The sequence below is a fragment of the Melozone crissalis genome, unplaced genomic scaffold (genome assembly GCF_028551555.1).
Source record: "Melozone crissalis strain CALT ecotype California unplaced genomic scaffold, PUWL_Pcris_2 ptg000016l_1, whole genome shotgun sequence".
NCBI classification, from domain to species: domain Eukaryota; kingdom Metazoa; phylum Chordata; class Aves; order Passeriformes; family Passerellidae; genus Melozone; species Melozone crissalis.
The window spans coordinates 47485266-47508556 of NW_026535794.1; the positions used below are offsets into that span (position 1 = coordinate 47485266).

General features: G+C 43.2%; 1 protein-coding gene across 1 annotated transcript in view; it reads right to left on the reverse strand.

Moving 5' to 3' along the window:
* The window catches only part of TBX20 (T-box transcription factor 20), a 34457-nt gene extending 11428 nt beyond the window's left edge, over positions 1–23029 (reverse strand). Inside the window, exons 1-6 of the mRNA XM_054274214.1 lie at positions 22903–23029; positions 20634–20868; positions 19189–19353; positions 13800–13908; positions 8127–8285; positions 4572–4648 (exon numbers count right to left, since the gene is read on the reverse strand). Coding sequence (XP_054130189.1) covers positions 4572–4648; positions 8127–8285; positions 13800–13908; positions 19189–19353; positions 20634–20868; positions 22903–23029 — 872 coding nt within the window. The remainder of the gene's footprint in view (positions 1–4571; positions 4649–8126; positions 8286–13799; positions 13909–19188; positions 19354–20633; positions 20869–22902) is intronic.
* Between the last annotated feature and the right edge of the window lie 262 nt (positions 23030–23291).

A 23291-nucleotide genomic window follows, 5' to 3' on the forward strand; every position in this document is an offset into this window, starting at 1 on the left:
AAATAGAGACAATCCACCCCCGCATCTGAGCAGCAGCTGAAGGCTGGAGTAACCTCAGCAACATCTGGAATATTGGCACTAGGTACCAGGTGTTTATGCCAGAGTCCTTGGCATTTCTCTCTAAATTCAGGACTTCTTTTCTTCTCTGAACCTAAACATCAGAGATGGTATCTCATGGCTGGTTGCTGACATTCACAGACTGACAGCTGGCTGAGAATAAAGGATCAGCTAGCAGTTTGACTTATTGGAGAACTATGACAAAGCCCTACTTAACCATGGGTGTGGGGGTAGGCCACAGAGCCTGTATGTGTTTCTGGCTGTTGGTAGGAGGCTTTCAAGAGTCTGGGAAGATCTTCCAGACCAGCAGTAGGCAACAGGAATGGGGAAGAGGGCAGCTCAGTGGGTTGAGCAGGGAAGGGCTGGGAGAGAGGACGGATGCGCTCAGCCCAGCACTGAGCATGTGGCTTTGACTGATCCTGCAGCAGGGAAGTGCCCCTACCCAGGCATTAGCATGAACTTTGCTTACTGCCTTGGAAGCCAGCGTGATATATTTCCACATCTCAGAGATGAAGCTCCTCAAGGGAAAATCTGGAATTTTATTACCATGCAAATCCAATTGGGATGCTGCTCTCTAACTTCCCCATCCCCCCATCCTTCCCTTCTCCTTCTCTGCCTAAAATTACTTGGGTGTGCAACTATACTTTTCCATATTTCCTCTTGAAGTATCCCATAAGCATTATTGGACTTTTGCAGATGGGTATACTCATTTAACTCTCTCCTTAAATATTAAAAATCCACACCTTGAACTTGCCTATCACATACTTGGCTCCTGCTCTTGAAATTATCACCTTTTTCACTGGATTTTTTGAATGGTATGATGATTTTATTTATCTATTTATTTTTTAACAGGCTAATTCTTCACAACAACTCAAAAGATAATTCAGGCTCAAATGAAAAAAAATTATCTGTTGGGTTCTGCCTCTGCATTCTTTATGCCTGTGACAGTTTTTTCTTTAGCAGAAATGCCTCATTACTCGATTTGGCATCTCATAGTCCCACATCCCACAGTATGCTAAGCTCCACATTCTGGTAATTGCTGCTAAATGTTCAATTTTTTTCACAACCACAGTGGAAGCCGTTTTATAGTAGAGGAGATGTAAATACCACGTAAAAAGATCAAAAGATGAGTCAGAAACTTATCTAAATCCCAGTAGCCCCAGATAAAGTTTGCCACATTGCTATAAATAGATCACAAGTAATATAGGGAAAGGGTTGATTGTGATGGGAACCTTGCATCCTAAAAAAAACTCACCAAAAATTTCTTTTGATAGTTAAAAGACTTGTATATAGCTTTGAGTACAAGGAAACCATTCTATGATAGGAACAAAAGAAAACACAGGGCATTTCAAAAACATTGCTCTTGCCTATCTCCTCTACTGCTGTGCAAATTTCACTACTTTTATATATATTATTTCAGCTCCAACACATACAATGCCAACAGATTTAATCCTAGAGGCATTTGTAGCTTGAATTTCTTACATAAGGATCGTAAATCTAGAATGGGAAGCCTGAAATCATTAAAGTCACATATTTATAAAATCATATTCAATTAGGTTAAAAAAGTGCAATTTCTGTCATCATGTCATAAAAAGATGTGTTTTTCTCTCAGATCTACTATAAAGAAAAGCTCCCTATATTGTTACAGATAGAGGCTGTTTTCAATCAGTTACAAGAAGCAATCCAATTACTGGATGGTTTAGTGCAGTAACTGACTCCAGACTAATTTAATTTCTTTAGGTCTCTAAAGATCAATTGATCTGATTTGTTTCCCTCCCCAAAGGCTGTTTAGGAAAAAGCAGGCTTAAATACTTGGAAATGAAATACAAAGCACTGTGTGCTTTCACACTACTTAGGTCATTTGGAAAAGCTAGAACTCAGGATAAATGAGTGCTGTCGTGGCCCCAACATCATGGGATGCTTTACGGGAGGCCATTAGGATCCCCACACCACACTGTAGATTACACACACACACGTGCTGAGTGCATGCCTGCTGAGGGAGCAGTGCAGGGAAAGTATTTTCACAGCTTCTTGAGAACTAGTCAATTTTCAAGAGCTGTGCAAGTGTGTTTTGGCCTTCACAGTCTTTTCTCTGGAAAATAAGTATTTTTCTCCAGCAGTGATCTTATAGTTTCCAATTAGACTGAGGAAGAGTCATGCTGTGCTATTCAAGATTCACCTATTTCCAACTAATGTTGCAATGGACATCAAATAAGAAATTCTTCCTGTTGCCATTCTCCCTATTGTCATTTATTTTGCTATTTCCTTTGCTTTGTTTTGAATTTCTTTAAGTGATTTTTCTGGTGCTAATATAGAACCAGTGGGCACTTAGAGAATGATGTCTTCACGTGCCTGAGTATTTTAGTGGCAGAACCGAAAAAAACCCTTGATATTTCTGCACCATTTGTATGACTTAGGCAATTCTCAAATACTCTCTTACCAGCCCACTTGCCTGTTACACTTGTATTATCTCATGACTTGATGTGTTTTGCAGCAGGTTCTAAATTTTTAAATAATATTGTAATAGTAATCAGGGCTAAGTTTTCTAATTTAAGTCAAAATCAGACCTGACCAAAACCTGGGCTCTCAAATCCAGAGTTGTAGTGTAAGTTTAATACTTTTTGCATTCTGTTTCTTGTATTTATTGTAGGCTTCACATTTGTCTGCCTTATCTTTCGTGGCAACATTTGTGCCTGGGCTCGGCTGCCTGTCTCAGGCTCTATTCTTACACTTATCAATAAACAAAAGGGCACTGCAGCTTATGCTCAGCATTTCTGACTCCATGCCATGTGCTGTTATAATAAGATGTCCTCTGGAAAAATTCCCTTCATATCCAGCACCATGATAGTCAGTTCATCTGCACAGAGGTAACTAAGTTTTTCTCCCAGCTTATCTGTTCAGACTCTTTCCGCCCTTGCAAAGCTGTGTCTTTAGATGACTCCTGTCTGTAAAACAAGGAAACCTCTTCTGACAGGTCCTTCCTTTACTATTTATTGCATACTAACCTGAGCTTTGGATCTTGTTCACCTGAGTATTCTCTCAACACAGCAGGACATGCTATTTTATTAAATCTGCCTCCTTTTTTTGTTTGTTTTCATTTTCAATGAAGGCTTTTACTTAAGAAACAATTTTCAATAAATTTGCAAATGTGCACTGCAGCCTAAAAGCTTTTTTTCCCACAAATTACTATTCTTTTACCCATTTACTCGACAGATCACTTACGATCCAGTCATTTTCTGTTTACAGTCAGAAAGAAATGGTTGCTCCACTGGGTGAAGTGGAGCTCCATGGGGCTGGCTATGTAAGATAGTTTTCTCATTTTTATTTGCTATTGAGAGAAGTGGTGTGAGTGTATTGATAACTTCATGCCCCTTCTTCATAAATGTCATTACTTTTCCCATGCCATGGCATCAGCTAGGCTTTGTCACATCCATGCATATTACAGCTCATCTACAAGTGCTGGATTTTTACTGAGAGGGTGACTAGTAAGGTGTAAAGGGTACCACTATTTCCCATCCATGGGCCTGCTTAGATAGAGGTGCTTTTGAACTGCTGTAAAGACTTTGTCTAGCTCTGTGGCTATGACTTCACTGAGCAGTTTGTCCCCTGCATGCACCTGTGAAAAATGATTCACAGATACATCTGGATATCTCCATGTAGGAGCCTGGAGGGTTTTGGCCTCTTCAAACTTTCTTTCATGATTGTGTGCTCATAGGAAAAATTGGATGTGCTATATCCATCTCCATCGAGTTCTCTTTCAGCTTAAAGGACACAAGCAGCTTAATTTGCTTCATTTGCCAAGTTATTTGACACGACACCATAAAAATGTGACGTGCTGGAAAGCTACCAAGAGATTGAAGTTTATTTCCTAACTCAGCTGTGGGTTAATGCTTCTGTCCCTATGGCAGCAGTTGCTTGTAATGAGCTGTATACACACAGAACAGTTTCCAGATAAAGTTTTCCCCTGATGCAGCTTGTAATACAACTTTGGTGAAACAAAAATGGCATCTTTGTTGTCAGAGTGGGAGTTATGGGAGTCATCCTGATGGTAGTAATTGCCAATTTGGTGTCTGGGACTGCTGAAGTGAATTTTGGGAGCTCCCCTCTCTCTTTTCCACTATGTTGAGCAATGGGGAGCTGTAAAGATGTTTTTCACAGGACCACTGCCCTTGTTTCCCATTGACCCAATTCACAGCTCTCAATAGGATTAAATGGCATGATAAGAAAAAAGCTTTTCATTCTGAAGTTGTAAAACTGACCCTCTTCCCCCTTCAAGAAGCCCCCTGAGGAAGACGAATATATTGGCCCCAACTGGAACAGATGTCAAAACTCAAAACAGCTCTTTCTTCATAAAGTTTATAAGTATTTTTAAAGGATGTGGAGGAGTCTTACTGTATGCAGCAAGATAACATTAAAATGCACAGGTTCTCAAGAGTTGAAAGGATGCTTTTCCTACAAACTCTCTCTTCTCTTTATCTTATCTGCATGGAAAGTAAACAGAAAGTCCCCATTACCTCTCGATATCAGTGAGTCTGGAAGAGTCACGGAATCCTTTAGCAAAAGGGTTGCTGTCAATTTTCAACTTGGTTATCTGGGAACACAAAAAAGAGCAACGTTACACGAATACAGTGTCAGGGTACTGCAGTGTACAAAGTGTTGGCCAATCCATCCCCTGTGGCTTCACTGCCCATTTCATCCGCGTGCCCCGTGCGCGCGCGCTGCTCCTGAGACATTGCAGAGCTGAGGAGGAGGCAAACCAGGCTGCACTGCACGTGTGGCAGTGGGAAGACCAAAGGGCACGGCAGGCTCAGCCTTCCTGCTGCCTGGAGCAGGAGGAACCCACCCACAGACAGCATTACAGCTTCCAAATACTTCACCAGCATCAATCAGGTTGTCTTTTCACAGGCAGCACAAATCACCCTGCTAACAGCTGAGCCTGCTTGGTGGAGCTGAACATAACCAACACAAGCCCCAGTGACCTGATGCCACGGTTTCACTTCACCACCATCTTGTTTTTTTTACTGGTGGTATTAAAAAATATTTATTTTCCAGGGAAATCTTCTTAGGCAGGCCTACCAGCCACCACATAGGGGCAGTTTAACTGGTTTTGTATGAAAAGAAGGTGAGGAAGGGAAGGAAAAATGTGGGGAGAGCTCAGATTAAAAGTGACAGAGCTTGGATTGAAGGAGTAACTCCACTGAAACTATCACTATTTCATCTTGAAAAACCACAGATCATGAATAAAAACTTTCCTCCCTTCTTCAAAGGTAGCTATAAACCTGCCCACTCATTCAGTCAGCCTTTCCATTTTGAGTGAGCAACCCATTGACCAGGAATCCCTCCTGCCCCAAAATATCTGAGCTCTCCTTTGTGGTGAAACTTTTCAGGCATATGGTGGTGGCTTTCAATATGTTTTTTCAAGGACCAGGAAAAAAATGCACCATTGTTCTTGTGAAATTTTCAATCTATCCAACCAATTTAGATTTAGTGAATAAAACATCAGACATCATTGTAATATTTGGATTTTCCAGCCATACTTCTTCCAAGAGCTAAAAGTAAAATTGTAAGTGGGAGTTAGAGCTTGATGAGAGAAAACACAGGACCCATCCTGCAGGGCAGTGAATGCCACCAGCTCTAGCTTAAGAAAATCAAACAGCTCTCAAAATTTCACATTAAGGGGCTTTGTCAGCCTGACTTCCTTCAAAAAAAAAAGATCCAAAAAAACCTGTATCAAAGGGGCTACAACCTCATTTTTAATAACTGGGCCTCAAGACTCAGAAAAAAAGAAATGGGATCTTTTCCAATCTTTTCCATTCCTCAAACAATGAAGCACTCTCATCAAACAAATATATTTCAAAATGGGGTGGCTTCTCCCACAAAATAAAAAGAAAATAATAAGGAGGAAAAATATATATTTTTATAAAATGTTAAAAAATAAAGAGGGCAACTGGAAACAACTTTTAATTCTGAGAAAGAAGTCTTCTGAGGAAAACACAGAGAGGAAGGAACATGCTGACAAAGGGAAATTCTAAATTTTTAATTAAGGGTCTGTTAGTGGTCGAACACCATGGACTTGAGTGCTGGTGGAGGGTTTGAGGTTGTCTCATCACTTATATACAGCTGGTGGAAACAATCTTGAAGCCTTGTCACAAGGACCTTGAAACAGCTCAGAAAATTAGTTATAGGCTCATTCTACTTCCAAGACATCCATAAGCCCTCAGCTCACGGAGATGTTGCAGAGTGGCAAGTTGGTGCCTCACATCCAGTGAAGACTTTTATGGCAGCATTTTGAAAACCACCTTGAAAAAAAGACAAGCTCTAACTAGTTCCATTGACTGAGATCACCGACACACCAAGCCAACTGCACTACAGAACAATAAGGATGTCTATTCATCTCTTGAGCATATTTTCACCAATCAAACTTCCATCTTCCTGATATTAAAGTTTTGGTATGACATCACAGAAGAAACTTTTTGTATCCACCAAAGCCAGATGAGACTCACAATCATTTATGGCCATATTTTTCCTGAGAGACTGCCTCACAAACAATCAGAGAACATCTGCTAGAAAGCATTTTAAAATGAAATCTGACCTACAATTCAACTCTGTGGCAGTGGTTTGACTGTTTAAATAAATGCATGCCCTTTAAATCTTAAATTATGAGATAGTTTGTTGAAAGTGTAATGTATTTAGCTTTTATCTAATAACCTCCAGAAATGTAATCAATCCCTCCTTAAAACAGTTCTGAAAGAAATGGCAAAAATGAAAAAAGGCTCCATTTTCATTAGTCGTAAATAAAATGACAACATCAACCTCTAGGGGTTCCGGAGATGTTCCATTGAGAAATTTTCCAGGACTCAATGTATGTGCTTTTAGTTTAGAAACATCTCTAGTGTAAATATCGTCGGTAGACAAAAATCCATCCTACAGAAATAAATTCTGGGTTTAGCTGGTTTTGTGCCTGTTACTATTTTGCCGGTTTCTAAAGAAAGTTACATGGAAAAATCTAACTGCCTGTCCAAACATTATTTTCTTGAGATTGCCAGGTGCTGAGTATGTTTTCTACAGCATTCAGATACAAATCTAAGTCTAAATCAATACATTATTAAAGCCTTAAAGCAGGATGTGGGGTCTGTCATGAGGACTGACTTAATATTACTAATATTATCTTCAGAGCTTCCTTGGCACCCTATGCATTAGCTTCATTTTATTCACAGCATTTCAAAATTGCTTTTGCTTCATATTAGGAAATGCCTTCTTCTTTAAATAATCCAGCAGGTACATTAACTCTCTGATGCTGCCTGCCCACATATTGGGCAGTGTGTATGTTTTTCTTAACTTGAGGGAACTAAGGAGCAAAATAGGTGGGTTTTTTTGAAGTACCATAGTCAGTAAGTCCTTAAAGCATGCTCTGAATCACACTGAAGGCAACAACATATTTCCACTGACTTAAATATTAAAGTCCAATCCACCATCAAACAGAGCCTCTGTTCTCTGATTGTTTATAGACTTCCTAAAATTACTCATTAGCAATCCATTGTTATGATCTCCTCCATTTTGTATATATTATTCACTGGCATGCAAATTGAAATTCAAACATCTGGATGTAATCTGGGCAGCCTCTGAAAAGCATATCTCTGAGTGATTTTCCCTACGTTTGAGCTTTACAGCTTAATTAGTCAACTTTTTAAGCTCATGAAATCATCATGTGCAAACCAGAATCTCTCTCAGCTCATAGCTTGTGACATGAAAGATCACTGTAAATAACAGTTCTTTAATGAGCTATAATTAGAAAATGACTAAATGTTAGTATGCAAGAAGCTTTTTATAGTCAGAGGGGAAGACAAAAGAAAACTTCCTACTTGCCATTTTTACTCTCATGAATAATTCTTACTGTTCTTTGAAGTCTGTACTACTACTGTATCTTCAGGAATTACTCATGAATATGAATAAGATTGGCATGGAAAGGTAGGTTATAGCAGAAATTTTCCTAGTTTAGATTGGGCAGAAGGGAGTTTTTAACAGGGTGGGATCTAGTTACATCTGTGGAAATTAGCAACTCTACTCACCAATTGATTCTGGTAGGCAGTAACAGCAGTAAAAACTGTCTCTGGAAAGATGAATGTTCTGAACTCCTCTGATTTCAGATTTAGCAAAGAAGCTGTGTGATCCTTCTTCTTAATGATGTGCACCCTTGGCTGGTACTTGTGCATGGAGTTCAGAATGATCTGCAAGGAAGAATGACAGAGCACTGTCCTGAGAGGAAGGTTGACAGGGCCCTTAAAGGCTATAAAACCACAGGGGGAGGAGGGGAGAGAAAGATCTAATTAACACTACAGGGGAAGCACCTGAAATCTACCCAGCCAAGGGCTGATTTTCAGAGCAAATTCGCCAGCTCCTTTGGGCAATTCCAGGAAATGAAGGTGGAAAAGCAGGCATCCCAGAAGCTAGTATCCTCTCACTCCTACGCCACTGGTGAACATGCATTTCTTAAGGCATAAATACCTGTTCCTACAGGTGAGGTGTTTTACATACAGAATTAGTCACTGCCAGAGTGTGCCCTGGTTGGCAGGTGTGACTATGTAACTCCTGAAAGCTAATGGCCAAGAGCCCCCACTTGCAAAAATGCACATGTGCAGAATGAAAACAGCCACAAATCCCTCAGAAAAAAAATTATGGAAAAAATTAGACCCATCCAAAAGGCCTACCAGCAGCAGCACAAACCATCTGACCAAAAGTAAAACTCCACGTAGCCTTTCACTGTGGCAAACCTTTAAAACAAACTCCTTCGGGAGTGCTCGTCACCGCAGACTACCAAAAATGACAGCGAGGAGGGAAACCAGTACGGAACCCCCAAATGACTGGGTTTTGCTATTCTATCCTCATTAATAATTGTTTACGAGCTCCCAAAACAATTCTAAACCCAAGGTACCAACCAACCAATTTCAACGTTCACTCGAGTCAAACCAAGAGTCCCCCTTGCTTTAGTTACCACTGGCTGGAGGCCTGTTTGGCGGTCTCTAACCACAGTATTACAATATAAGAATTAAATACAGAGCTCAGCTCACACCAGCCCTTCTTTTGGATATAATCACAGTCACAAGACAAAATTGGCAATGGTGTGGGTGGTTCTATTTTGCAGGGGCCATAACGACATTACAGTCAGCTCCCTACATCTGGAATAGCTAATGTGCATTCCTCAGGAAGCGTTAACTTCAGCTGAAACATAGCAGGAGCAGTGCAGTATTTCATGCTAAGTCAATGAGAAAGGTTGCACATTGCATTGGAGTGGAGAGCTTTGAGACAGTTCTATCACGGCTACAATGTCCATCAGTGTTTTTCTTTGCTGCTCCTTTGGGGCCAAATATTGGCAAGACTCACACTGGGACTTGGGGGGAGGCACAGAGCAACAAGAAAAACATTGCAATGACAGTGAACCATCATCCTAAAAGTGTTGCATGTTTGCTTTAACCAGCTCAGGTCCTTTTTCAAAGCACTTCACCATTTTGTATAGGAACACACGCAGTGGACACAGACCTCGCCTTTAATATCCTTAGCACTTTTCCCTCTCTTTGTAAAATTTTGTCTTGCCATCCTAGATAGTTGGAGTGCTCTAAGCAGATGGAAAAGACATTTTAAAGCAGGGTGTGTGGATGGTGATGAGATTACTGAGGGCTTGGCCCACAGACCTTGGTGCTTTCCATTGCCTTTCATGGCCATGATATCCACACCAAGGCATTACATCTGAGCAGCAGTCAGGCGGAAGGAGGAAAAACTTGAGAGCAGCTCCCACACATGCCCTTTCCTTTCACTCCTCTCTGAATGCAAATTGTGATGAATGAACTACATTTCTCAAACAAGACCATGTAATCCCTTATGAAAGTTTTCCATAAAATAGAGTGCACATGGGTAACTTCCCTTGCCATGGTACTCTACATTTCTCGTTCCCACCAGAGCAAGTCTGGTCATTCATGTACAAAACAAGTACTGAATGCAGCCAGGAGGTCACAAAACACCCATGACCAAGGAAAATGTCACCATTTCCTCCATGTGAGGGTCTGTATGTGTGGTTCCCCACCTCCAACCCCCCCACAAGCTGCTGGTGACACACAAAGACACTCCTTAATATCTGTGTTAGGACCGTATAAAAACAGCCCAAAGGAGCGAGATCCAAAGGGTGTTCCTCACAGAGCAGGCTCCAAGAGTGGCCTCAAAGTCCAAGCAGTCCCCTCCTGCATGGTGTAGCTATCAGAAAATGCCTTATGCCAGCTCAGTGACAATCCTGCTGCCATGTCCCAAGAGGTACCTCAGGTGCCCATGTATCCATGGCTGCCCCCCTGCACACACTTGCTGGCAGCCACAGGCCCTCAGCCACCCCATCCACCTTTGTGCTGACAGCCTAAGTCAGGGGAGATGACCAGGATACCTCCTTACAGGATCCTGACTGCTGTAAGGTCAGACAGGTTTGTAGGCATCTGGCTCCCACTGGCTACAGACCAGCCACCAGAGGCAATCTGGATGCCAGCTGCAAAATTCCAAGGTGGTTTTGAATTCAGGAACTGTGCTGTGAGTGCCGCTTCAAATAATAGCATTACCATGTAAAGTTTTCTTTCTGAAAGCACCAAGGTTCCTAACTTGTGCCTTGTTGACTAAAAAAAACTTGGGCATAAATCCTTGGGACTATGCCATGACCCCTTTTCAGTTTTCACAGTTATTTATTAAACATGTTCACAGCTTTGAGTTTGCTTTTGTATAGATTCATGTGTTTGAGTAAATGCCAAAAATAATGCCAAATACATTATTACAATAATGTATACACTCATGGCTCACCTCACCATAAACCAGAAATGATAGCACTCCAATGAAGGGCAATGAAAAGTCCTAAAGAAAGCACTCTGTGAAAAGTATCACTAAAAAAATGGGGGGGAAATGTCGCACTCATATATATTTCACTGTCAGAAAAATGGCAATTTCTTGCTTGCTTTAAAAATCTAGAGATAGGAGCCATTTCCTTTCTCTGGTAAGGATAATCTGAAAGTGTTTCAATGCAGTGAGCAGTATGCCATGCACACAGAGATAAGACTTCTGCCTGAGGCTTGAGGAGAATATGTGCATAACTCTGGGGTTACACATGCTGCTGAAGGTAGACAATCAGAAATGCTTGCCAACCCTAAAGTCTCAGAATAAGAGAAAACAAACATATGCTAGAACAAACAAATGCCTCTCTTCTCTACTTCTTCCTTTTCAGGAAGGGAACCACCCTACAAATAAACCACAATTACCTTAACACCCAAAACTGTCTTCTGGATGGTGAAGAAAGCAAACAACTAGAACAAACTGGAATTAAGTTGGATCCATTTTCCCTACCTGTAACTAGTATTTAAAAACGTCTTTTGGGTCATCCAAACTTTTTCAGGAGCCAACATGCCTTATCAAACATAATTAAAAAGTGAAGACTGGCTCTTTCAAACAGAAGTGAGAGATTTCAGGAGGTTTCAATTCTCCTCTCCTCTTCATACATAAGAGTTTGGAAATGCCTTGAGCCATAGTAGAGGGAGCCCTCCTTAAAGGCTGAAGAGAACTGATTTCTTCCTTAATTCTACTGATCATCCAATGATGACATTTGCATAGCTTCAGTAAGGCAGCACATAAAACCTGACATCCCAATTTGGAACATAAAGCCCCACAAAATATTAAAAAGACAGTGCTCTGTGAAGGGGTAACACCTGACACCCAAATCAACACAGGATCAAGCCTTCAGTGCTTATCCTTAGCTGAGCACACAAAACTTTCCATTGTCGTTGGCTGTCCAGAGCCTTTGTGTAAAGAATGGGATCAAGCTCAGCTTCTCCGGAAATGAATGGGAAGGCTGTGTCTCAAACACTGGGGATCATTTTCTCCTGCTGCCTGTATTTGAGACAATTACATCTTCTTGCTCTGCCACATGTCTGTGTTCCCGACAGCTCCTCAGACCCACTTCTTCTTCCTACTCCTCTGGGCTTCTGGGAAGTGCAGCTCTCCTAACTAGCTTGCAATATACTGCTGCGAGCCCTTTATTAGAGGCACACATGGCCCCTGTTATGATGAAAAATGCTTCTTTTTAAGTGCTCACGTATACTGCTCTATCATCACTCGGTGATAGACCTCACAAATCTTCAGCTTTGCCCTTCTACAGATTATGAAATAAAAGAGAGGAAAAAAGCAAAACCATTCTCCACTAGTCCTGAAGGGAACAACGGTGGGGACTGGTTCAAGAACAATATACCCTAAGATGGATCTCTACAAAAGAGCAACACAGAGGCATCTATCTGGGCTTTCTTTTGTTTATTTGTTTGGGGGTTTCAGCTGTTCTTGATGCTGTTATTTCCAGGATGTATTTTAAACGGTCATGGCTGTGATTCAATTCTCAGTTCTTGAAATGAGTGAAAATCCTCTTTTGGATGAGAAACAGTTGCACAGAACGCAGCTGAGACAAATGGCCACTGTCTCTCACAGTCCAGGCAATAAATACCACACTAGGGAAGGGATTTCTGATACATTGTATTCAGCAATTATTCAGCTGAATGAATTCGTTATCCCTGAACATGTTTTAGAATTCAACATAATTTCTCTCTTCCCAACACCTCATTTACTAACACTACATTTATGCTCGTTCTTCTAAACTGAATTGCCCTGTTCTCAGTCGACAATTCTTCCAAATCCATCCCCTTCCTCCTTCTGCCGTCCTTGAGAGAATCACCAAGCCCACAGGCAACAATTTTAGCTCTTTCTTTGCAATTTGGGAGCACTATCTAGTTTTTCCTGCACTTTATGGGCACTTTCACAGAGAGAACAGGACAGGCAATACCTATTCCTACCACCTACCATTAGGCACTCAGATAACTACAGAGGTTGTCCCCACGGATGGAGCATAGCAAGAACCTGTGGCAAGCAGCTCTAAATCCTGTTCAACATCTTCCAGCCTTCCAGGGATTAGGAAAACAAACTGGCACCAAGCAGAGCTGGGACCTGTCTCCTTCAGAAGCCCAAGCCCACCCTGTGGCACCTTGACTTGCAGGTAGCCCACAGTTATTTCAAGAGCAATTGAGGCACGCTTATGTTTTATAATTCTATAGACCCAGCTTTGGTGTCAGGTCAGTATTTTCTTCTGACTCTGAGCCCATACTGTGATGAGTCTGGAAGTAAAAGATCTCTTATTGACAGACCCAACCCTGAGAGGTGGCCTGAAGTGACCTGCAGGGAGCTTCCAAGCACACGTATAAAAGCACGTAGGTTGGCTGGCCATGGCATGTGGCAGAGCATACTGCCAAGTCACAGCAAAATGAAAGCAGAAGCACAACAAAAGGCTCTTCTGCCTCCCTTCTATCCCTTGCTCTGATGTTCAACTCCACCCTGAACTTGTCCCTGATGGATTTTTTTTTTCTGACGGAAGTAGGAGAATGATTTGAACCATTGAACCAGGCTCCACCTTATGAAATTACAGAAAATCCTGACTTTGAAAGATGCCTGTTCCTCAACAACAAAGTAACCCAAAAGGACCCTTAAACATGTTAAACCAAACACATTCAAGCTTCACCCAACATATTCTACCCCTGTAGTATGAAGGGCTGGCTAAAAGAGGTGCAACATGGGGGCCATCGCAGCCTCGTTCCATGGCAGTCTCTCTCCCATTTAGCCCTGTGGCAAAAGCAAGCAATTATTTGATGATTTCTTTTCCCTTTCCCACCCATAGAGCTACTCACATGGCCATGCTGATCCAGCTCATTGTTGGTGAGTTTGACTTTTTCGAAGGACACCATCTGCTTCAGCAGTTGCTCTCCTGTGAACGGGGAGTCAGGGTGCACATACAACCTAAAAAACACAGGGAAAATGCCTGCTCAAAATAAAATCTCATCTCTGGGCTCACGTGTGGGCACTACCTCTGTATGCAGTCAAAATGCACACGTCATTTTGCTTTTGGGATATGCAGTGGTTCCCCAGGCATAAACATCCTGAGAACTTAGGGTAATACAGATCTGCTGCTAAAATGTGACACCATCTCCCCCAAATTAATGAATTCCTGAAATAAAGCTATTCATGAAGGACAGTAAAGCAGATGACTTATTTAATTCACTGGAACATAACTGAGAATCCTGTGTCTGAGCGCTAGACTGCTCCTTAACCATAACTATTATTTTATCCCGCTATCTAAAATGGAGACATTAACATTCCCTGTTGTGTCTTTTCCCAAATGAAAAATTGATCATGTCTTTCCCCACAGCTGTACTAACAAGCACTTAAAATAACAATGACTACAACTCCAAGAGAAAAAACATGGTGTCATTACAGAGATAATGGGGGAATGCAGATAAAAATGCATTTTTCTTTATATGTAACATTAAGCCGTGATAATGATTTTAACCTGCACTCGATCACACATTTGCTGTGGTGACGTCTGTTTATAAGAGGTTGAAGGCTGCAGTCCAGCACAGTGGTCTGACATGAAAAATTAGTTGCAGCTCTGCTATTAACAATCCTACACTTGGGAAATTAAGCAGAAGAAAAGGAAGCAAGAAGACATGCAGATACAATGATATATACATTATGACTACACTAATTACAAGTGCCATGCTGTTTAAGAGCAATGATTTTATAGGAATAACGTATTGCTGAAAATTATTAACTCAGCCATTCTTTTGTGATGGCCTAGACCTTCAGCTAGTGCAAACCAGCCCTGGTTTGCTATTGCCTGCATTGCTTATCACTCACTCAGGGCCTGACTCTCATTTTGGGTGATGTCTTTGGCCTCACAAATGACTTTCTTCCATTAGGTGGGTGGGGCAGGACTGAGCTGCCAGGTTAGGAAGATAAACATTTGTCCTTGTTGTTGAGCTACGGTTTTAGAATGGAAAAACCACTAAACGGTGGGGCGTAACTCTCCAATAGAGCACGCTGATCCCTAATCAAGGAATGCCCATACCAAAGACGCTAGGGACAGCAGCCCTGTTGCTCCAAGAGGAAGGAGATTTGATCCTGTATTCTGTTTTTGCCAGCAGAATCCCCAAGACACAGTGAAACTAAAGTTTTACCAGCACAGCTCGCCTCAGATGTGCAGGATGTTTTCCTTACATTGATCCAAAGCACAGCTTGGCTGCTCTAGCTATGTCCATGGGAGGGATGCTGAGCCAGGATTCCTGTCACAATAAATATTCCTAGCATGCAGGCATCCTCACTGCTATCAACTCTGCTGATTGCACTGCAAAGCTCATAAAAAATGATGATATATCTGAAATCCCAAGACCTGGAATCATGTTATGTCAAAAGAATCTTAGCTCTGATGAAAACTAACTTTGTCTTCCTCTAAAAAACTGTGCGAAAATTTCAATATTTAGAGTCATGAATTAGGGAAGGCAAAACAAAAAGAATGTCGAACATGCCCTGCAAATTTTCAGCCAGGCTTGTGATGGTTTTGTTTTGGGTTTTGTTTTTGGGTGGGGTTTTTTTGGGGTTTTTTTGTGGGTTTTTTTTTTTTTTTTAATTGAGCCTGCCTCCTAATTTTGAGTGTCTGGATACTAGCTAATAGTGTTTACTGCCATCACAGAGTGTCAGGCTCAGCAAGGTTTGGCTAATTGGGACCAAGAAGCCAAAGTATTTCAAATATGTGCAGGGAATGAGTAAAGACCTCCCTGTGCTGAAAAGCTGAGCACAATTGTTTTACACCATCACGGCTAATGCTTGGCACTGCTTTAAAACTACCAAGGGCCTGTAAACAGAGTGTTAACAGGAGAGTCACTGAAGGATGGGCACCAGAATATCAATTACTGCTATACAATACAATAATAGACCTTCCTTTTCTTTGCCCATTTGCTACACCCCAACAATCCCACTGCAACACAGGGTTCCACCTGGTGAGTTACACCTATTTCCCACACTTCTCCCACAGCCAGAGCTTGCACACCTCACGGAAGAGGGCTGAACCCCTGACACTGCAATTTAGCAATTTCAGAAGCAGAAGTTGTTGGCCAGACCACGAGTGTTCACGAGCAAACAGGTCAGTGAGATAAATGTGCACATTCCAGGGTGGCACACGAGGCTCTCCCAGAAGTTTGTCTGGGATCTGCTGCCTAAGGCCAGCCAGATGTGAGGGGTTCCTTGCTTCGATTCACAAAGGATTTAGGAGCCATATTTGGGTGTGAATTTGCTCTGCAGTATATAATGATTCATGATATACACAAGGTTTGGGTACTGCTTCTTTCTTGTGTATTTTGGAATGCAACACTGCACTCCCTCTATTTACTTTAACAGATGGTCTGGTCCCCGTGCATGCTACTTTTATTTAGCGTAACATCTCAAATAATTCTCAAAATATAATACCTTTTAAAGGTTTCCTGCCTAGAGTTTTCTATAAGTCTGTAAACACTACGTTCATTAAACAAATTATTGTAGACAAATACAGTTAAAAAAAAAAAAGTGATAAACTTTTGAGTGAAAGAAATGAGGCAAAAAAGGAAGATGATCCGATAAGGGTACATGAGGAAAATTATTGAACTGATGTTTCACACAGTCTTAACAATGTGGAAGAAAAACACAAAATATCACATAGGAACTCTATCCCCAGATACCACTTTAGAAGATTTACAAAAGACTTTCTGAAAAGTATTTTTGTTTAAGTGCTCATTGCAACATAAACTTGTTCATTGCAACATAAGCTTGTCTTCAACATTGACAGCAGGAAGACAAGGATAAAACTGGTTTTAATAGAAAGTTCCCTGAAGGGCTAATCTTTCAAACAGAATCACAGAATACTTATTAATTTGAAAAAAAAACCCCAAAAACTCCAAAAAAACCTACAAAACTGTCATAGTGTTGAAAGTTATTTGTATAATGGATAGAGTAAAACCATCAAACTGGTTCAATCCTGCAAAGTCTTACACCCAGGCACAATGCAACTCCTGAATTATTCCCCTGATGTCACTGTGCCTGGGCAGATGCAGGCAATGATGTATGTGGGGAGTAAGTACCTTGCTACCAGCTCCCAGACACTAAAACACACACACACACCTCTCACTGACACTCCTCAAGCAGGGAGAGCTAAAACCCTGCATTTGGAAGACAAGAAATCATAACTTCATTAAGGGTTTTGTTAGTGAAGCAGGACCAAACTCGTTTCAAGATGGGAGGAGAACTACTTTTAATCTTTTCAAGCAAGACTGAGGGCTCCCATCTGAAAAGATACATTAACACTCTAGAAGAAGCACTGGTAATGCAAACACTGGCACGCTGAACCTCTTGATATCCTTTTTCCCACCAAAGAGAAGTATAAGGAGGACAAAGTGCATAAATGTCTATGTAAGTGCTGTCTACACAAAGGAAAAAAGCCTCTGCCTGTGCTCTGATCAATAGTCTGTTTAACTAAGCATCCTGAAAATGAAGCAGGAAAGGTGTACATTCACACATGGGGGCAAAGCATCCTGAAAATGGAACAGCACGGATTTCCACATAGGGGCATTTATCTGCTGAGGACTCCCAAAAGTTACTGCAGTACAATAAAAATAACTGTTAAACTTCAAGAAGGTTTTATCCAATACTCAGTAGGGCAATCGCTAATTATTCCAGTCTCTTGTCTTACGTTCCAATATTTCCTTGTTGAACAAGTCTATGCCAGAGAGAGTGTGAATTAGAAATCTATTTAAAGGTACCCCAAAAGGGGCATGAACAGAAAAATAAGAAGGGGGGAAACACTGCCTTAAAATTATTTCTGTTCTTCTGTTATTTCTTCTTTTGATGCTGACTCCTTTGGAGCAGGATCTGTGTTTTTTCTTTGGGTTTTGATCAGTGCCTATTACAATACGTCAAATGAAGCCCTCAGACGTTAACCACACTGCAAGAAGGAGTTTTTGGCCATGAAAACAAAGCAGACATAACTCCTAGGTTGCTGTCTTTAATCACACCTTCTCTGCTTGCGCTTTTTGTTTGTTTACTCCCCTGAACAGCCTTCCAGAGATCACCAGTCACCAAGATTTCAGTTCAACTATTTATATAAGGAAGTCACGCAGAATTTGGTGCCTATACTCACACACCAAAAAAAAAAAAAATTGGTTTCCATTTCTTGTGTTTCACTTATAATTTCTGCCTCTGTAATAAGCAAGTTCTTAACCCCAGGCTAAGCCACCTGGAGCAGATCTGTGCTCCTGCAGGGAGCCCTCCGCAAAAAGTTTCTTTGAAGCCAGAGAGGCTCCATCCACGTTATTTCCATATCTCCGGCTCTGACTCAGCAAAGCCCTTCGACATGTGCTGCAGGCTCACTGGCCTTGGGGACTGAAGTAGGTACGGAAGTGCTGGGCTGAATACGATGAAGTGTGGGTCTCCCTTGACCTGCCCTCCCACTGTACAGCCCAGCGCTGCAGCCTCAGTTGCCCAGTGCTTAAAGGAATCAGTCATTAATTGCATTAATGGAATTATTTTAGAAATTAAATTTCTAAAGCATTTGTTTCTGTAGAGAAAAGGGAATTTATTGTAGAGGATTTATTTTACAGAGGGGTTTTTTCCTGATGTCTCAGAATATGCAATCTTTCAACAAAAAGAAAAGTAACTGAGGAACTGATCTGTACTTTTCCCGCTGCCTAAGAGATGATTAAAATCAAGAATAAAATCGTTGGTTAGCAAATGCTGGGTATGTTACAGAAATAATATAATTTCAAGCACAAACAGCAATGAGCTGCAATTTATTCCTCTTTTGGCTTGGCTGGTGACGCCTGGGTTGCTTTAAATTATGAGGTCAAATATTGGGGGGGGGGGGGGGGGGGGGGTAAATCCAAGGGACACTTTTTTTCTTTTTTAAGTTTTCTTATTTGAATCATGACAAACTTAAATAAAAAAAAAATTGAAATCCCGGTATGTGTAAAAGAACTCTTAACCAAATTCTGCATATCTTGGAATACTCAGTATAAATCAAATCTCAAGCAGAGATCTGAAGCCAGATTTTGCAACACTAAAATTGTAATCAGAATTTTGTAACCAGCTCTGTTGAACACGGACTCAAAATCTCAGAGCACTGTTTGCAAACAGAATGGAAAGATTAATACAAGATATTTTGTGAAGGGGAAAATAATAGTAAAGAGAAATAAAAGACCAGCAATAAAATCTACAAACCTTGCAGGGAGAGGAGGGTCAGCTTTTCCAGCCACTAACCAGGAAGACCTGTGGTAGGCATATCTATATCTTTTATTGTCCACAGGAACTATATCCATTAACACAATATACTTGGCCTCAGGATCCACTCCCGAGAAGGAAACTCTGATCGTAGGAAACATTCTCCTAAAAAAAAGGCAAATCAGAAAATAAATACTTGGGCAGAGAACAGAAATAACAAAGCATCTGAAAAGCTGCTAAAAGTAAGAATTATATTTGAATCCCCTGCAAAATCTTAAAGCACGTATTGATTTTCTTCCACATGACGGGAGTTAGATCTTGTGTCTCTCTAATAAGGAGACAAAAAGCAGCTTGAAATCGAAATTATATTTGGGGAGCAAAAAGAAAAACACTGTTAAAAGTGAATACGGAAAGGAGAAATATACTATTTGCCTGACAGTTTAAAGCACACAACGATTTCAGAAAATAGTTGTAGCTGAGGTACATAGATACTTAGGAACTTGGATTTTCTTTCATTATTTATATTTTGTGGGATCCATATTACTGTAAGAGAAATATTCCAAAATTATTTCCGTTGTTATTTTCACATATTTTACGTGAGTGTTTTCTTGAGCCTGTTCGCAATATTTTTGAACGGAATTTTCAAAACTAAACCATTTATTTTCTGTACTGTTTTGACAAAACACTATTTTAAAACATAAGGTTATCCTGTAGACCAGAAATAAAGTTAAATAATTTTTGACAGTTTAAAATATTGAACTTTATATTGAATGTTTTACACCTATTTTTTAAAAATAAAAACACATACCGATAGATCTTATCAGTTAAGGGGAAAAAAAAAATCTTCAGGCAACTACGTTCATAAAAAGTAACTTTGGGGATTAAAAACCCCGAAAAACATTTGGCTCCTCCAGACTGCGTTTGACTGACCCAAACCCCACAAGCTTTACTGAAGAAACGGCATAGTTTGAGGTAAGAAGAAAGCCTGAAATTCTTTTGCGCATTTTTGCAACCGAGAGAAAAGAACAAACCAAACCAAGCTCCGACAGGATCACTTCCCCACGACCCCGCGTTTCCCTCGGTCTGTAACAACCCAGCGCCCCAAAATCACCGCAGGATTTTAGTCACAAACCTGATTATTACGGGAACAACTCTTCTTCCCCGCCGCCAGGACGCCCCGCATGGATTTCAGCCGGCCCCGCCGCAGCGCACCGCACCTCGCTCCGGCCCGGCCGCTTCTCCCTCTGCCCCAGCGGGGCCCGCCGAGGGGCTGCGGCAAATATGGAGCTTCACCCTCCTCCTCCTCCCCTTAACCCCACCGTGCTGTTCTCCCGATACAAAAAAAAAAACCTGCGGGGTTTCGGTAACTTTGCCCTTTTTCTCCCTGTCCAAAGCCGCTTTTCTAAAGATGCGCGGAGGGAAACCCCGGGGCTGCCCAGCCTTACCTCCCGGATTTGGTGATGATCATCTCGGTACCCAGTTCATGAAACTTGTCCCAGAGCTCTTTGGTCTCCAGGCTGCAGGAGATTTTGGCCATCTCCTCGCTGGGGATGATGGGGGTGGTGGGGATGAGGGGCTCGGTGCACAGGGAGGAAGGGCTGCTGCTAAAATCCCCGTGAGGATCCAGGCTGGATAAATCACTCAAAGGCTGGGCGCAGGAGGATTTCTCAACGAATTGTTCTGCAGGGTGTGAAGAAAAAGAGAGAGACAGAAAAAGAGAAAGAGAGAAAGAGGGGATTCAGCCAGGACAATAGGATCACAGAGACAAGATACTTAAATATATATTATATATATGAAAGGCATGTATCGCTTAACTGCCCTCGCACACCCGGCCCGTTATTTAGGCGTCCGCTCATCATTTGAGGGATGTTGATTTTGGGAGAGGAGCTCCGGGAAGAGCCCGCAGCGGCGCACCGGGAGGGACTCTCGGGGGACGGCGGGAGCAGCCCGGCCCCGGCGCCGCCGCCGCCCGGCCGCGATCCGCTCCGCGGGGCACGGCGGGGCAGAGCCAGCCCTGCGCGCTGCCCCCCGCCAACCGAGGGCTTCCACGGAAAGGTCACTAATTCTCATTAAAACGGGAGCGTTGGGCGCCGAGGGGCTGCCGAGGGCCAGGGTCACGCTGGGGAGGCACGGGACGCTGCTCCTGGATTGCGCCGCTGGCAGAGAGCGCAAAGCAGAAGGAGCTCGACCGCGGCCGCGCAGGCTTCGCGCTTCCTTCGCGGGGAAGCGAACCCCAAATACTAATGAAACAGCGGGCACGGGGTCACCCGCCCGGAAAGCTGGCTCTGCCTTTATCCCAGCCAGTTAGCTGACCCTGAGCCCGCTCCTTTGGAGAAACAGGCCCCGGAGGAGCTGCGTGCGGCCGCGCAACCTACGCGGGTGCAGAAGCTGCTGCCGCCGCGGGCCGCCCGCCGCGCCTGGCTCCGCCGCCCGCCCCCGCAAGCCCCGGGAGGCTTCGGGCGCTTCAGCAGCTCCCTTGGGAGTTTCCGCCGGAGGCGAGGCCGGGAGGGAGCAGGGCTGCGAGGGCTCTGCCCGGCCCCGCCGTGCGGCACCGGGATGCGGCGGCGGATCGGCCGCCCGGCGCCAAAGAACGGGAGGAGCACGAACGCGCCCTGCCCCTCCAGGGAAAGGTTTTGCCTAAAGCTCCAGTCAATAAAAACCGAGTCACAGGCAGTCCTTTCCCTTCGATTTTTAGTTGAGCGACATGAGGGAAGGGGTTAAACATTTTTGAAAAGTTAAATTAAATAAGCATTTTCAGGAAAAATACAAAACAAAACCCAAAAACCAAACCAACCCCACTGCCACAAAGTTTAACACAAATCCATGTAAATACGCCGACCGGGAATGCTACAACGTTCCCGGCCTACATTAGCGCCCAGACTTAAAACTGAAGTTCTCAATGAATCCCTAAGCTATGTGAAATCTTTTGAGACAGTTGATTAGGTGCAGAAGACGCTGAGGAGTTGCCTTTTCTAAATTCTTTTAAGATTGAGCGTAATCCTGTTCATTGGCGCCCTGAAAGCTTAACACATATTTTGTAGTTTTCTGCGAACTCCTGGATACACGCAAGGATGACAAACCGCAGAAACTTGGAGGGGGGGAGGAGGAGGAGATGTTCGTGTTTTTTAAAAGCACTCAGGATTCTGAATCGAGGCAACCGAATAGAGCGAAAGCGCTTACCCGAAAATCACAAATGCTTACAAAAAACTCCTCCCGGTCTGTGTAGAGCAAAACAGCCTATATGAGCCTACATCGAGGAGCTGCGGAGTGAAGGGATTTTCAGTTCTACGCACAAATTTTACTACTCCTTGTAAGCCTCGGCACGACAACGGAGCGTCTCTAAGTTCACTTCAGAACCAGGGTGGTTTTGCAATATCCATTTAAGAGATTCATTTCATGTCAGCGAAGAGAAATTGAACTACCTTAGGGTGTGGGATTATTGTGCAAATGGCGAAGCTGGATAAATAAAAGGCATAACTGAAACTAGAGGAATTTAGGAAACTCTTCATGCTATAAACAGCCTCAAAACGACCGTGGGTGATGACGGCACTCAACCTTCAAGCTTAGGTGGTGCTGCTTTCCCCTCCGCAGGGGAAGCCTTCGCGCAGGGGGGACGCGCCGCTGCCCGGCCCGGCTGCCGGAGCGCTGAGAAGGGTGAACCAGAGCGGACAGGACAGACGGACGGACCCCACGGACACCCCCGTCCCCACTCACCCAGAGGCTTGATAGTGCTCTCGGGGGACTCCTTGTCCTTGGAGCTGCCGCTCGACATGAGCGCGGCGATGGAGAAGGCGTTGGCCCGGGAGGAGAGCTGCGGCTTGGGGGGCGGCGTGTACTCCATGGCCACTGCGCGGGGACGCGGCTCGGTGCGGCGCTGCCCGGACGGGGCGGGGGGCAGGGCAGGACCGGCCGGGATGGCGGAGCCGGGATACCGGGAGCGCTCTGCTCCCGGCGCCGAGCGCTCCCCCGCCTTAACGCGGGGCCGCGGAGATCCTATCGGCCGGCGGCCAATCGGCGCCGGGACACGTCAAGGGCCCCGGCCCGGCCCGGCCCGGCCGCGGGGGAGGGGGCGGAGGCGGGCAGCAGGAGCAGCAGCAGCAGCA